The 13,758-nt window shown below is 34.7% G+C and overlaps 1 protein-coding gene across 1 annotated transcript; it reads right to left on the bottom strand.

The window, feature by feature from the left end:
- Window positions 1-1,442: 1,442 nt before the first annotated feature.
- On the bottom strand, window positions 1,443-12,027 carry LOC148949111 (uncharacterized). Its single transcript, XM_089092630.1, has 2 exons — window positions 11,985-12,027; window positions 1,443-1,980 (listed from the first exon to the last, which is right to left on the bottom strand). The coding sequence occupies exons 1-2, from the start codon at window positions 12,025-12,027 to the stop codon at window positions 1,499-1,501; spliced, it is 525 nt and encodes a 174-aa protein (XP_088948756.1). The 3' UTR covers window positions 1,443-1,498.
- Between the last annotated feature and the right edge of the window lie 1,731 nt (window positions 12,028-13,758).

Raw genomic sequence — 13,758 nt, 5'->3', positions numbered from 1 at the left:
CCGGCCCCTAAGTGTTCCACTATCTTTTACATCTGATCAAAATAATTATAATCTTCGTAATATGACAAATCATGTTCAAGTTCCGTTTACTCCTTGCATAAGGTCAGATTTTAATCCTCCGATGGCGTGTCATATTGTTTGGAATAAATTGCCTGAATCAGCTCGAGGGTGCCACTCATTCGGTTTGTTTAAACAAATTGTTAAAAACTCTTTGGCTCCGTAGAAGTTATTTTTATTTGTGTTTTTATTTTTTATTTATTTTGTTTTTTTGGAGTCTATTTAATCTAATTAATTATTTTAGTTTATTTATTCTATCTTTTCTATATTTTTCGTTTTATCTATATTTTCTTTTCTTCTCCTTCGTATGTGAGTAAGTGATCATTTTAAATTTTCTTTTGTTTGTCATCTCTGAGTAAGCAATTCATATGTTTTCCCCCTTTGTACAGGCCAATGAGCCTTTGGGGGAATAATAACATGTAATATTGTATGTGTATCTAATGAAGAATAAAACTTATCTTATCTTATTTAGAGAAAACTCAAATTAGCCCATTTGAGCTTATTAGTTGTCGTGTTTAAATAAAGCAACATTTTATTCATTCAAATAAATTTGAATCAGTATCTTTTGCAGGAATTAAGGCAAAAGGATTCATTGTTCCAAATGTTCAATTTATTTCACAGTTTTCATAGAACATCGTGAGCTCTGGCTGCTGTATTTCTGAAACTTGGTTTCTACAATAGTTCTCACAGTGAACCCCCTTATCTGTGTTTCAACAAAAATCAGAAAGAAATATCTTGGCGTAAATGTTTTCGGTTGGAACAAGGAATAAACATTTGAACAGAGGGGAGGCTCATGGTTCGAACCATCCCAAATATCATGATTCTTTATGTTTTCAGATGTTTTTTTTTCAAGTAATTCTCCTATTTTGTGTCTCCTAAAATTTTCCACACTTCCTCCTCTTCAAAATACCTTAAGATTTACGAAATACCATTAGGAAATACCATTAAGAAATACCTTAAGAAATACCATTAAGATTTACGACCCAAAATAGAGCCTGCTGAACCTTTAATCGAATAAAGTTGGAATCAACGAACGAGACACAAAATTAAAATAGAGAAAGAGATGAAATAAGGATATAACCAATATCCCGCTTTTAAGAAAATTCTTCCTCCAGTACCCCTTAGAAAGCAATTTTGTGGTTACTTGTAATTTAATACGGTCGTTTATCATACTCAATCAATACGATATAGTTAAATTTTTTAGGAATTTATTTTTTTTTTTTTTAACCGAGATGAGGCCGATAGTACTAAAGAGGCCCTAATGCAGAAAACCCAATTAAAAATAACACTTTCTAAACTTAACTGTGAAATAAACAATATGAACAAATAAGTAATTTTATTAAATATATACCATTGCCCAAAATAAAAAACACACAAAGTATAACTTTACCCAGGTTTCACAATTAATAATGGGGCATTGCTTTGAAAGCAGAATTACTGTTTACGGGGCAAGTATTTGTGCCCTTGGATATCGGCGAGGGATATCACTTGATTCTTCATCTAGTGGCTGTGCTTGAGATTCATTATAAGAGTATGAGCTAAAATTCCGAGGAATAGGTTGTTTTAAGGTTTCTGTTGATTCTTGTTGGGGTAGCAATTGCGGTTCAGTGGTAGAAACATCAGCATCAGAAGTGTTTGTCCACATTGCTGGTTCAGGACGTCTTGACGTATTGTAAAAATATTGTTGAGGGGCATAGGTTGATTCATTTTTGGGTGTATTGGTACTAGAAGCATTCGTACTCAAGTGAAACCTCTTCTCTTCAAAGGGATTGCAGTTTCTTTTCGGCCAAAGTGGGTTCTTTGGGCATCTTCGGATAATTAATGCTCGAATATGGAAGTAGTAGGGTATTTCTTTCTTAGGAGCCGTTGTTGACAGTTCATCAGTAGAAGTCAAATTGTAATTTCTGTGTTGACAATGTGCAACTGAAAAAAGAATATTTTTTTACGAGGCGTCAAACATGCTTATCTTTTACCTAAACAGTCAGTAGCTCAAAGCCAATCACTAATCTCTAACAATAACTGTCTAGCGTTGATAATTTCGGAGACCACACTGCCTTTCCATGACGATAAATAAAAGTTCAAATAGGGATAAAATCCTTTTAATAGACAGTGATTGATAGAAATTCACAAAAATACTAGATATTTCGGTCACATATACAGTGACCATCATCAGTAGTAAAACTGGTTATCATCAGTAGTCTTACTACTGATGGCGATCACTGTATATGTGACCGAAATATCTAGTATTTTTGTGAATTTCTATTCACTGTCTATGATTAAATAAAAAAAAACAAGTTTTTTTAACTGAAAGTAAGGAACGACGTTAAAACTTAAAACGAACAGATATTATTCCGTATATGAAGGGGGCTGTCCCCTCCTCAACGCCTCGCTCCTTACGCTAAAGTTTTTTTATTGTTTAAAAAAATAGAGTTGTGAGAAAGTCAAACTTTAGCGTAAAGAGCGAGGCGTTGAGGAGGGGACAGCCCTTTCATATACGGAATAATTTCTGTTCGTTTTAAGTTTTAACTTCGTTCCTTACTTTCAGTTAAAAAAACTTGTTTTTTTTTATTTAATTTTTGAACGTTTTTTAATTAATGGATGTTTTGATTTTGTATCACCGTAAATTAATAATTAAAAAAAAATTTTCATATTATATTTGTTTAAATGGCTTTCTCGAAACTTGTTTAATTTTATTTACGAACGTTTTTATTAGTAATAAATATACGTAACTTAGAATTAACTTACGTAACGAACTTCTATATTCATAAATTTTTAACACGTATATTAGGGGGTTCGCCCCCTAGTCAATACCCTGCTCTTTAAACTATAGTTCGAATTTTTTTTCCAGTTCTTTAAAAACGACCTCTTAATCACAATCAGTTGATCAGTTGAAAAACTTGTTTTTTTTATTTAATTCCTGATCTTTTTCTTTAATAATGCTGGGAAATCCGGCGCCCCCTTCATAGCAATGGCCCTTCCCCCATGAAAACTTCCTTCATGGCAAGATCCTTCCCTATAGCCCCCGACCCTCTCCATCCCCCACCGACCCGAAAAAAACTCCACTGAAAAAGACTGTATACTTCACAATAACCAAAACAATATGTTAACATTGAGTAAAGTTCATAACTTTCAGCCCTCCCCCCGGGGACTTTGGGGAATCAAGTCATCCTAAAAGACATTTTTATCATATTTTCGACCATGTTGAACAAAATGGCTATCTCAAAATTTTCATCGGGTGACTTTGGGAAAAAAATGAGCGTGGGAGGGGGGCTAGTTGCCCTCCATTTTTTTCGGTCACTTAAAAAGGGCACTAGAACTTTTAATTTGCGTTCCAATGAGCCCTCCCACGATATTCTAGGACCACTGGGTCGATATGATCACCCCTGGGGGAAAAAAAAAAAACAAACAAACTAATAAACACGCATCCGTGATCTTTCTTCTGGCAAAAAATGCAAAATTTCACATTTTTGTAGAGAGGAGCTTGAAACCTCTACAGAAGAGTTCTCTGGTACGCTGAATCTGATGATTTGATTCTCATTAAGTCTCTATAGCTTTTAGGGGGTTTTCCTCCTTTTTCCGAAAATGAGGCAATTTTTCTCAGGCACGTAACTTTTGATGGGTAGGACTAAACTTAATGAAACATATATATTTTAAATCAGCACTAAAATATGATTCTTTTGATGCATCTATTGGCATCAAAATTCCGTTTTTTAGAGTTTCGGTTACCATTGAGCCGGGTCGCTTCTTACTTACAGTTCGTTACCACGAACTGTTTGAAAAGGATTTTATCCCTATTTGAACTTTTATTTATCTGTCTAGCGTTAAATTATAGATATTGAAGCGAGCATTTCTCGTCGCACTGTTTATTCACTTGGTTTCCGATCCTCAGAAGATAATATACGGAACAGTTTTGGGTTCATCTGTCCTCCAACAAAATCGGGTACTAGTTTTGTTAAGAATGGATAATGTGCCAAGTTTTTTGGCAAAGGTTCTGAAAATTGAAATTTTTCTGGTTTGATTTTCAAATTTTTTTTAACTTTTTGGCTTAAGTTTTGATGACAAGGCATTTCAAAAGAAAATTACTGGCTTTGGTCTTAAAAACAAGGCAGCCCCTTTTTCAAATGTAGCCTACTAGAGGGAAATTTCTCGCCACCATTTTAACTCAGCTTTAAAATAAAAAATAAAAAAAGGTAAGCAACCCAATTTCAAATAAAAATAACTGGCATCGGTTTCAAATACATGACATCTCCTTGATACACATTAATTTCAACTTTGGGGAACATTTTTATTCATGCTCAAAATTTAACTCTGAAGTCGATGGTAAGCAGCCCATCATCAAACAAATCTACTGGCTTTGATTTGAAAACAAGATAGCTTCTTTACCAAATATTTAAGACGAATATTTGTAGTACATATTCTAGTTCAAACTCAAAATTTAAACTTGAAATGTGCGGCAAGCAGCTCAGCGTCAAACTAAAATAATAGATTTTGAAAAAAAAAATAAGGCAGCTACTTTTATAAATGTCTTAAAGGGATATTTCCCGTCCATATTCTAGTTCAAATTTGAATATTAAATTCAAAATAGTCGGTAAGTGTAAGGTATTGTATAAATGAAAGTTATTCTGCTGCAGCCTTACCCCGCAAAAAAAGAGATGAGAGTATATCTAAAAAAAACATAAATAAGGGTTTAAGTCTCTGTCACTGACATATCGCCATATTTGTACCTAAAAAATTGTACCTGACAATTTCAAACTTCAGAAACAATTGTCAACAATCGTTTACTGAGCCACATTCGACGGCGGGGGGGGGTAGCAATAGAATAAATGCTCATCCACATTTATATCCTACTGATTTCAATTATTCAACCAATGCTCCCTTTGAGAATAGCTAAGAAAACAGTGTTTGGAAATTGCTTCAAACATATGAAAATATCAGATAACACCTATAGGGGTAAGACTAATGATGCCGCTGGTGGTAAACGCCTTTTCAAACGCCATTAAAACACCAGAGCGTTCTCTTCCAGTGCTTAAGAGTGCCTACTTATAAATGACAAACTATCTTTTTTTTCAGAAATTGATGTAGTTTCGGCAATCTAATTAAAATTTTTAAAACAAGGCCGCTCAATAAACATAGTTTCCTTTGCAAAGCCAACGAGTAGCACATTAAGTTAGCTGGTACTTAGCTCTGCAAATCATAAACTGAAGACAGTACAACATGTGAAAATCTCACTTAAATCTTAGCCTAAAATGCACTCAAAATGAGCGTTAACATAGAATAATATCCTACATTGAAATCCGGCGTAAAATACTATGTTATAAAATAAGTGGCACCATTGGTTGCTTCAGAAACACAGATTTTATTCAGCCCTGAGATCTTACTTTCTCAGATGCACTGTGTAATTACTATTTTAAAAAAAAAATGATGACAATAATAATAATACATATCACCCACGTATGGCATCGCTTCTCAAAGTTCCATTTCAGGGTTATTACTTCTACTAACGTCAAAATCTGACTACTTTCATCATTGTAGTTTCAAAAATTCAAATATTGGTTTGCAGACCTGTCTTCCTGTTCTTTCATACTTTTTTTTAACTCTGAAAAAACACCCTTAGCCTTGGCTATTATATTTTTAACATCTTCCCTGCTCCCACCGTCTTTACTAATAATACTACCAAGGTGAGTCAAGTTGTCCACCTGATCAATCTTTTCGTCACGCAGAGTCACCTTTTCATCTTCACTATTCCTAGCCCTAGTGACTTAGTCTCCTTAACAATAATTTTTAAACCTATTCCAGCTCCCTAAACTTGCAAAATCTCTAAAAGTTCATTTATTTTGCTCACTCTTTCATAATTTCCACACTCATTCTTATCACTTTTTAACACAGTGGTTAAATTAAGGCTTTCCTAAAACCGCTAGGTACTTTCCCTTTTTCAAATATCATATTCATAATCTTCAGTAACTTATTTTTAACCTCAGAGCCACTGTATCTAAGAAACTCATTTACTACAGCATCAGTACCTGCAGCCTTTTTGTTTTTATTTCTTTTAATACTGTCACTAATTTTTCCTCACAAAACAAATCTTCCTTCCCGTCCAAGGTATCACTAACTTTTTTATTTTCCTCTATATTTTTTCTTACAACTCTATCTCGCTCTAGCACAAACCCAAAATGTTTCCATCTGTCTTCCATATCGTAAATTTTAAACTGTCCAGTTTAGATTCAACTATTCCTGAAAAGTTTTTCTCAAATTTTCATCCTCGATTCTATCAACATCGTTACTTCCCGGGAGGTAGTTACCCTTTTTAAATATTAAATAAAAAAAACAAGTTTTTTAAACTGAAAGTAAGCAGCGACATTAAAACTCAAACGAACAGAAATTATTCCGTTTATAAAAGGGGCTGTCCCCTCCTCAACGCCTCGCTCTTTACGCTAAAGATTGACTCTGTCTCACAACTTTATTTTTTAAAACAATAAAAAGTTTGACTTTCTCACAACTCTATTTTTTAAAACAATAAAAAACTTTAGCGTAAAGAGCGAGGCGTTGAGGAGGGGACAGCCCCTTTCATATACGGAATAATTTCTGTTCGTTTTAAGTTTTAATGTCGCTCCTTACTTTCAGTTTAAAAAACTTGTTTTTTTTATTTAATTTCTGATCGTTTTTTAGTTAATGCAGCTTTTATTTGCATAAAAATTTTACTTTTCTTTTGCTAAATGGATGTCTTTACAAATTAACTTACGTAACTAACTTCTATATTCGTATATTTTTCTTCTGGCAAAAAATACAAAGTTGCAGATTTTTGCAGATATGAGCTTGAAACCTATGTAATAGGGTTTTCTGATACGCTGAATCTGACGGTGTGATTTTCATTAAAATTCTTTCACTTGTAGGGGATGTTTCCCCCTCTTTAAAAAATCAGGTGAGTTTTCTGAGGCTCGTAGCCTTTGATGAGTAATACTAAACTTAATAAAATTTATATATTTAGGATCAGCATTATAAACACATTCTTTTGATACATTTATTGACATCAAAATTTCGTTTTTAAAAGTTTCGATTACTATTGAGCCGTATCGCTTGTTTTTTTATTGTTTTTTTTTATTACGTATATGTTATTACTTATATGAAGGGGTTCTCCCCTTAGTCAATAACACGCTCTTTACGTTAAAAGTTAAAAAAAATTTTTATTCACAAACCCCTGAATAACAAAGGCCTTTTAATTATAATTTATAGATATTTTTAAAGAAATAAAAAAAACTTTCGCTTAATGTGCTTGTTATTGACTTGGGGGAGAACCCCCTCACATACGTTATAATTTCTGTTCGTTTTAAGTTCTAATATTCCTTCTTACATTTCAGTTGAAAAAACTTATTTTTTTTATTTAATTTCTGATCGTTTCTTAAATAATGCTTGGAAATCCGGCGCCCCCTTCATAAAAATGTCCCTTACCCCAAAGAAACATCCTCCACGGAAATATTCTCCAGAGTAATCCCCTCTCTCGCCCCCCCCCCTCCAGAAAAAATCCTTCCTGAAAATGGTTGTATACTTCCCAATAACCAATAAATAATGCTGGCAAGTCTGGCGCCCCCTTCATGGCAATTTCCCTTCCCCCATGAAAACTTCCATCATGGAAAGATCCTTCCATATAGCCCCCGACCCGCTCCTACCCCCACCTACCCGAAAAAATATACAAAGAAAAAGTCTGTATACTTCCCAATAACCAAAAATAAATTTTAAAAGTGGGTAAAGTTCATAAAATTCAGCCCTCCCCCAGGGGACTTTGGGGAATCAAGTCATCCTAAAAGACATTTTTATAATATTTTCGACTATGCTGAACAAAATGGCTATCTCAAAATTTCGATCGGGTAACTTTGGGGAAAAAATGAGCGTGGGAGGGGGCCTAGTTGCCGTCCATTTTTTTTGGTCACTTAAAAAGGGCACTAGAACTTTTAATTCAAATTCGAATGAGTCCTCCCACGATCTTATAGGACGACTGGGTCGATACGATCACCCCTGGGAAAAAAAAACAAAAAACAAACAAACAAATAAACACGCATCCGTGATCTTTCTTCTGGCAAAAAATGCAAAATTCCACATTTTCGTAGATAGGAGCTTGAAACCTCTGCAGTAGGGTTCTCTGATACACTGAATATGATGGTGAGATTTTCATTAAGGTTGAATAGCTTTTAGGGGGTCTTTCCCCTTTTTTTCCAAAATCAGCCAAATTTTCTCAGGCGCGTAACTTTTGATGGGTAGGACTAAACTTGATGAAAGTTATATGTTTGAAATCAGCATTGAAATCTGATTCTTTTGATATATCTATTGGTATCAAAAACCCGTTTTCTAGAGTTTCGGTTACCATTGAGCCGGGTCGCTCCTTACTTACAGTTCGTTACCACGAACTGTTTGATCAGCTATAAATTAACTCTAGACACTACTAGATGATAATCTTTACATTTAACATCAATAACAGCACTCCTATATACCCTAGTATCTTGAACTGATCATACCAGTCTTCGGTTTACAATAAAATAATCAATAAGAATTACTCTTTTGCCATCGCGTGACTACCATGTTAACTTATGAGTCATTTTATGACCAACACCGTATTGGTTATAAAATGATTGTTATACCTACAAAATTGCAGAAGTCTTTAGCCATTACTGTTGTCTTTTCCTGTTTCAAATATACCTAGGCTAGGATACCATTTATACCTATTTCTAGCATTTATACCTATTATCTGTAAGTAAAATTCATCTGAGTCATTAGTATCTCTATCAGCTGGCTCTACAAGGACATATACTACTTTAACTGATACCCTGAACTTTTAAATCGTAATTTGAGCGATTAGTATTCTATTATTAATACCTTACAAGCCTAAACAAGACTTAGCAGCTTCCTTTTTCATCATCAGCCCTACTCTCTGTCTATGTACCCCGTCTTTCCTGCCTGAGTAAACAATTTCAATATCAACTAATTTCATGCTTCCCATCCCTGGTATGTGAGTTTCTGAAACTCATAATAAGTCCAGTTCAAATCTTCTGAATTCGTCAGTCAAAATGAAAATACGATTCATTCTTTAACGTCTTAACATTCCAAGTTCCAATTTTCATATTCTTTAAATCATTGAATTTGTTTTGGCATAAGGAAAAGCAGTGGTCCTTGATACCAGTGCAGGATGGGGACCAACAAATTTTCCTAAGTCTAGACCAAAGCGCTTAAGTGGGCTTAGAACTGGACAGCAAGAAGTTCCTGGGACCTCCAATATGAATGGAGGCTTTGCGCAATTCTGGGCTCATTTTGGCCACAACATGGCTTTCAGCACTTGGAGATGCTCTTCTATCAACAAGAGTCGAAATCCTGCACGGACAGTCTCAAGTTTATTACCTTCGATTCATTATACATTCATGACTAAAAAATACTATGCTACAACGGGGAGGCAACTCACGGTAGATAAATTTGCTGGGAAGAGGTTTTTCAGTCCAAAAACGCTCACCAACACAGACCAAGCCCAGAAAAATTATCCATTAATCAGAATTCGGTGCAAATGCTGTGTTGTTTACTAGGCTATAAATTCTTTGAGGGGTGCCATTCCTCAAGTGGGGACAGAGTTGACCGCGAGGTTCCCAATCTTCCTGGTACCCCAAAAGTGTCGTTGTCCATTGACCACTGTCGTTGTCCATTGTCGTTGTCCACGTTGACCACTGCAAATGTCTTTTGCAGTGGTCGTTGTCCATAAATTTGGGTCTTACGTCCTACTGCAGTTGTCCTCCTATAGAAGATCCTCCCGCAATAGTGTTTTGTATCACCATACAATTTGACCCATGACTGGAAGAAGGTTTGCAACTCACAAAATGTGTGCAACTAGTGGTCGGCCCTGTTGAGTGTACATCTTAGGGGCCTTCTTCCTCCTCCACCTGTATTTACGACTCCGGATGAGGGCAGCCCAGTTTTTATTATGGATCCCCTTGGACAAGGTCCCCCTTGATCCGTGCCTCCTATGGAGGTACCCTACCTATCTGTAGGGTGTTCCCCTATTGCCACCTGGGGACACACTGAGTGACCCAGCGGGAGGCCCCTACCTTTCTGCCTGGTTGGATAATATAAGAAAAGCTAGAACAAAGTATTGTCTACATAGGTATTGTCTTCATGCTGCACCTTAGGGAAATATTTGCCTTGCTAGAGACAATTATTTGTCTAGCATATTACCCAAAACTACTTAGAGAATTTACATATTATCGGATATAATCAGGGTTAGTAACGGACATAATGAAATTATTCGTATAAGTTACGACAAGAACCTACCCCTTTTATAAATTAATTTAAAAATTAACAAAAATTATTTTTTTTCAAAGAAAATTTAAGAGCCTTATTATACTTAAATCCAGCAGAATTAAATTCATATAATAACTCAAACTCAAATGACCAAAATTATTATTAAAGAATAAATGAAACCCAAAAAACAGAAATTAAATAAACCACTGTAACAAACATAGAAATAACAGGTACAAACACAAATGAATACATAGACATTTGAATGAGTAAAATTGAATGGAGTATTCAACTTAAAACAAATGTCAAACTTTGAAGTCTGTAACTTAAAGGTCAAACTTCCAACAAACAAAAACCACTGCAGACAGGAGTTTTGTTACTACCCCCTTCCCCTTCCTCTAGCCGTAAAAGTGTAAGCCTATTGTTTCACTTCTGCTTTATTGACGACTATACACGTTAGTATGCACGTAACGTCAGTTACAGTATGCACGTAAAGTCAGTATGCACGTAACAACAAAACACGTCACTTGACGACAAATTTAAAAAATAATTTAGTATAATAATCAAGATGACAGAAAACAATTCATTAAAAGCAACTTAACATTTGATATATAATAACATTAATTGTTGGAAACTTAGTTTCCACCATAATTTTCATTCTTCAATGTTCTAAATATAAGACATATTTCTGATACAATTCGTTTTTAGTAAAGAACAAATGCCCTCTCTTCCAATAAAAAACCTTTTATGTTAACAATAAATAAAAGTTCAAATAGGGATAAAATCCTTTTAATAGACAGTGATGATGATAACAGTGATAGAAATTCACAAAAATACCAGATATTTCGGTCAGATATACAGTGACCGTCATCAGTAGTAAAACTCTGATGACGGTTTTACTACTGATGACGGTCACTGTATATGTGACCGAAATATCTGGTATTTTTGTGAATTTCTATTACTGTTATAATCATCACTGTCTATTAAAAGGATTTTATCCCTATTTGAACTTTTATTTATCGTCATGGAAAGGCAGTGTGGTCTCCGAAATTATCTACTTTTATGTTAACAATTGACAGCTTGGAAAACTTACAGCCCTTGACCCAGGTCTTGGGGGGGGGAGGGGGCTCTGTCAACCCCGGAAGCATAGTTGCTTGACTTTTAAACTATTTTGAACAAAATGGCAATCTCAAAATTTTGATTGGATGCATTTGGGAGAAAAGGGCGTTAAAGAGGAGTGAGCTGGATGCCCTCTGATCATTTTATACTCTTAAAGCTTAAGTTAAAGGGTACTAGATATTTCGATTTCTAATGAAATGAGTCCCTCCGAAGTTTATATGATAACCCCTTTGTCACAAAGTGCCGCTGGTAAAAAAAAACAAATTGAAAACTATAGCCCTCCATAGGCAACACTATAGTATTGCCTATTTGTGTTATCCCCCATATCATTAAACTACGCATTGTTTTGTGCTGCTCCCTTTTGGGGGTGCAACCCCAAAGATAAATTGATTTTCAGAAAAAAACAAGATAGGTAAATTTTAACAATTCTAAAGAAATTATTTTGATTACCCATGGCCTCTTCATATAAGTTCATAATACTTTCTGCTTTTTCTTTGAAACATTTTGAGCGATGCAAAAAAAATATAGGAAACACTTACCCACTAGGCTGCTAAGTAGTACGGCGAACAGGAGTGTCCTCATTGTGTCTTGACTAAAAACTGATTTAGAATCACACGAGACAATGGTTTTTAAACTTTTCCCCACAAGTCAACAAATCAATATGACTAGTGACGAAACCTCGCTCATATTTCTTCCCACGCAAACATTAACTTTGAATTTACTCTTTTACTATTTCGTATTTTTCTTTTCTTGAACAAAACCTCAAATTAATTTGAAAAAAGTATCAGATTAAGGAATTATTACTCAACTTGTCAAGAACAGAATATCAAGTAGCCATGAAGCTGACATAGAAATTTTTCTGGAGAAATTTTAAATGATCTTTTTGGAAAACTGTGACTTGGAAAACTCTGACTTTTTGGAAATAAAAATGAAATAAAAGTCTAGCTCCTTATTAGGTAAAAGACTGTTGTGAGTTTGATTTCGACTTAGGTAGCACCAATAATAGGGTCGATCCTGGGGTATACAATGCTATTAAATTTTTGGTTCTATCTATGATGTTAGGTTTGAAATAATTTCAAAGTGTGCTTGCAAATCTGACAAATCAAAGTGTGTTACAAAATGTGTTCTTATCTGCTTAAAAACAAAGAAAACGGGCTACCATCCCCTTAACTATTGCCCTTTACGTTAAAGTTTAACTTACATTCTAATACAAAACAGCATTATAACAAATTTTTTAAAATTTTTGGCACCCTAATTTCTTGTTTTTTTTGTTGTTTTTTTCACTCTTTTCCTGTTAAATACTATTGGTCCATTTGTCAGTTATTGGTACCCTTGTCACATTGGGCTGCCCTAAAATTTTGTAACCCTAGTTACATTGACCACACCTAGCTTTTGCTCTAGATCCACCACTGTATAGAAAGCTTATTTGAAATTTATCCTGGAGGAACAATTAGCATAAGGAAAATCACATCATAAAATGAAGGGGGTAAAAAACAATCATTCGATGACAATTTTTAGATAGCCATTTCGTTCAGCAGAGTTGAACGCCCCAATACCTATGCCTATGGAGATAACATGACCCCCTACGGCCTCTACAGAAAGATCTCTAAGTTATAAGATTTGCCCATTGTTTACGTATAATATTTATTATTGGGAAGTATACATACATTTTACGTGTTGGGGGGGGGGGGAGGATTTTAGCTGTTGGGATTTTCCACGGGGAGAATTTTCCAGGGGAAGAACTTTTCAGGGGAAATTAAACAGTGGAAGAATTTGCCAGAATTCTTATGGAAGATTCTTTTCATATATTTTGCTTTCTCTTTGCCAACTCTACTTTAAGCGTTGAGATTTTAAGAGTAATTTTCCAAAGTAAATTTTCACTGGGATTGAATTGTATAGAGAATATTTTCATGGGGAGTGGGATTTTTGTGTTGAGTTGGAGCTAGATTTCATGGCATTATATAAAAAAGATCAGAAATTAAACAAAACAAGTTTTTTCAACTGAAAGTAAGGAACAACACAGGGGCGCCATTTGGGGGAGGGGCAGGGGTCGGCCATTGCCCACCCTAATTTTTCTGGGGGGCCCAAGCTTCCTCCCAAAAAGGCCTTTTTTTTCTTTTACAAAATATAAATATTCTTTTACAAAAATACTTTCTATAAATATTTTCAATACAACCTATAATTTTTATTTCGCCAAACGATAGGTTGCTCTTTTCTGAATCAAATAATTTATTTATATTCTATACAACTAATATTTTTAACCAGGAAAAAAAACTGATTACCTCGTTCTGCGATCGCATGCGAGAATTTGAT

The sequence above is a fragment of the Artemia sp. Qi Xiang Cuo genome, chromosome 8, assembly GCF_049724085.1.
Source record: "Artemia sp. Qi Xiang Cuo chromosome 8, ASM4972408v1, whole genome shotgun sequence".
Classification (NCBI taxonomy): Eukaryota; Metazoa; Arthropoda; class Branchiopoda; order Anostraca; family Artemiidae; genus Artemia; species Artemia sp. Qi Xiang Cuo.
The sequence above is the reverse complement of the archived record's forward strand: the minus strand, read 5'-3'. Positions and strand labels throughout refer to the sequence as shown.

What these genes read in the sequence shown, in the direction of transcription:
- LOC148949111 (XM_089092630.1), bottom strand. Translation starts at nt 12,027, where the DNA reads ATGAGGACACTCCTGTTCGCCGTACTACTTAGCAGCCTAGTGG. An exon ending in ACTACTTAGCAGCCTAGTGG is followed by an intron (nt 1,981 to 11,984) that starts GTAAGTGTTTCC and finishes TTCTTTTTTCAG; the next exon opens with TTGCACATTGTCAACACAGA.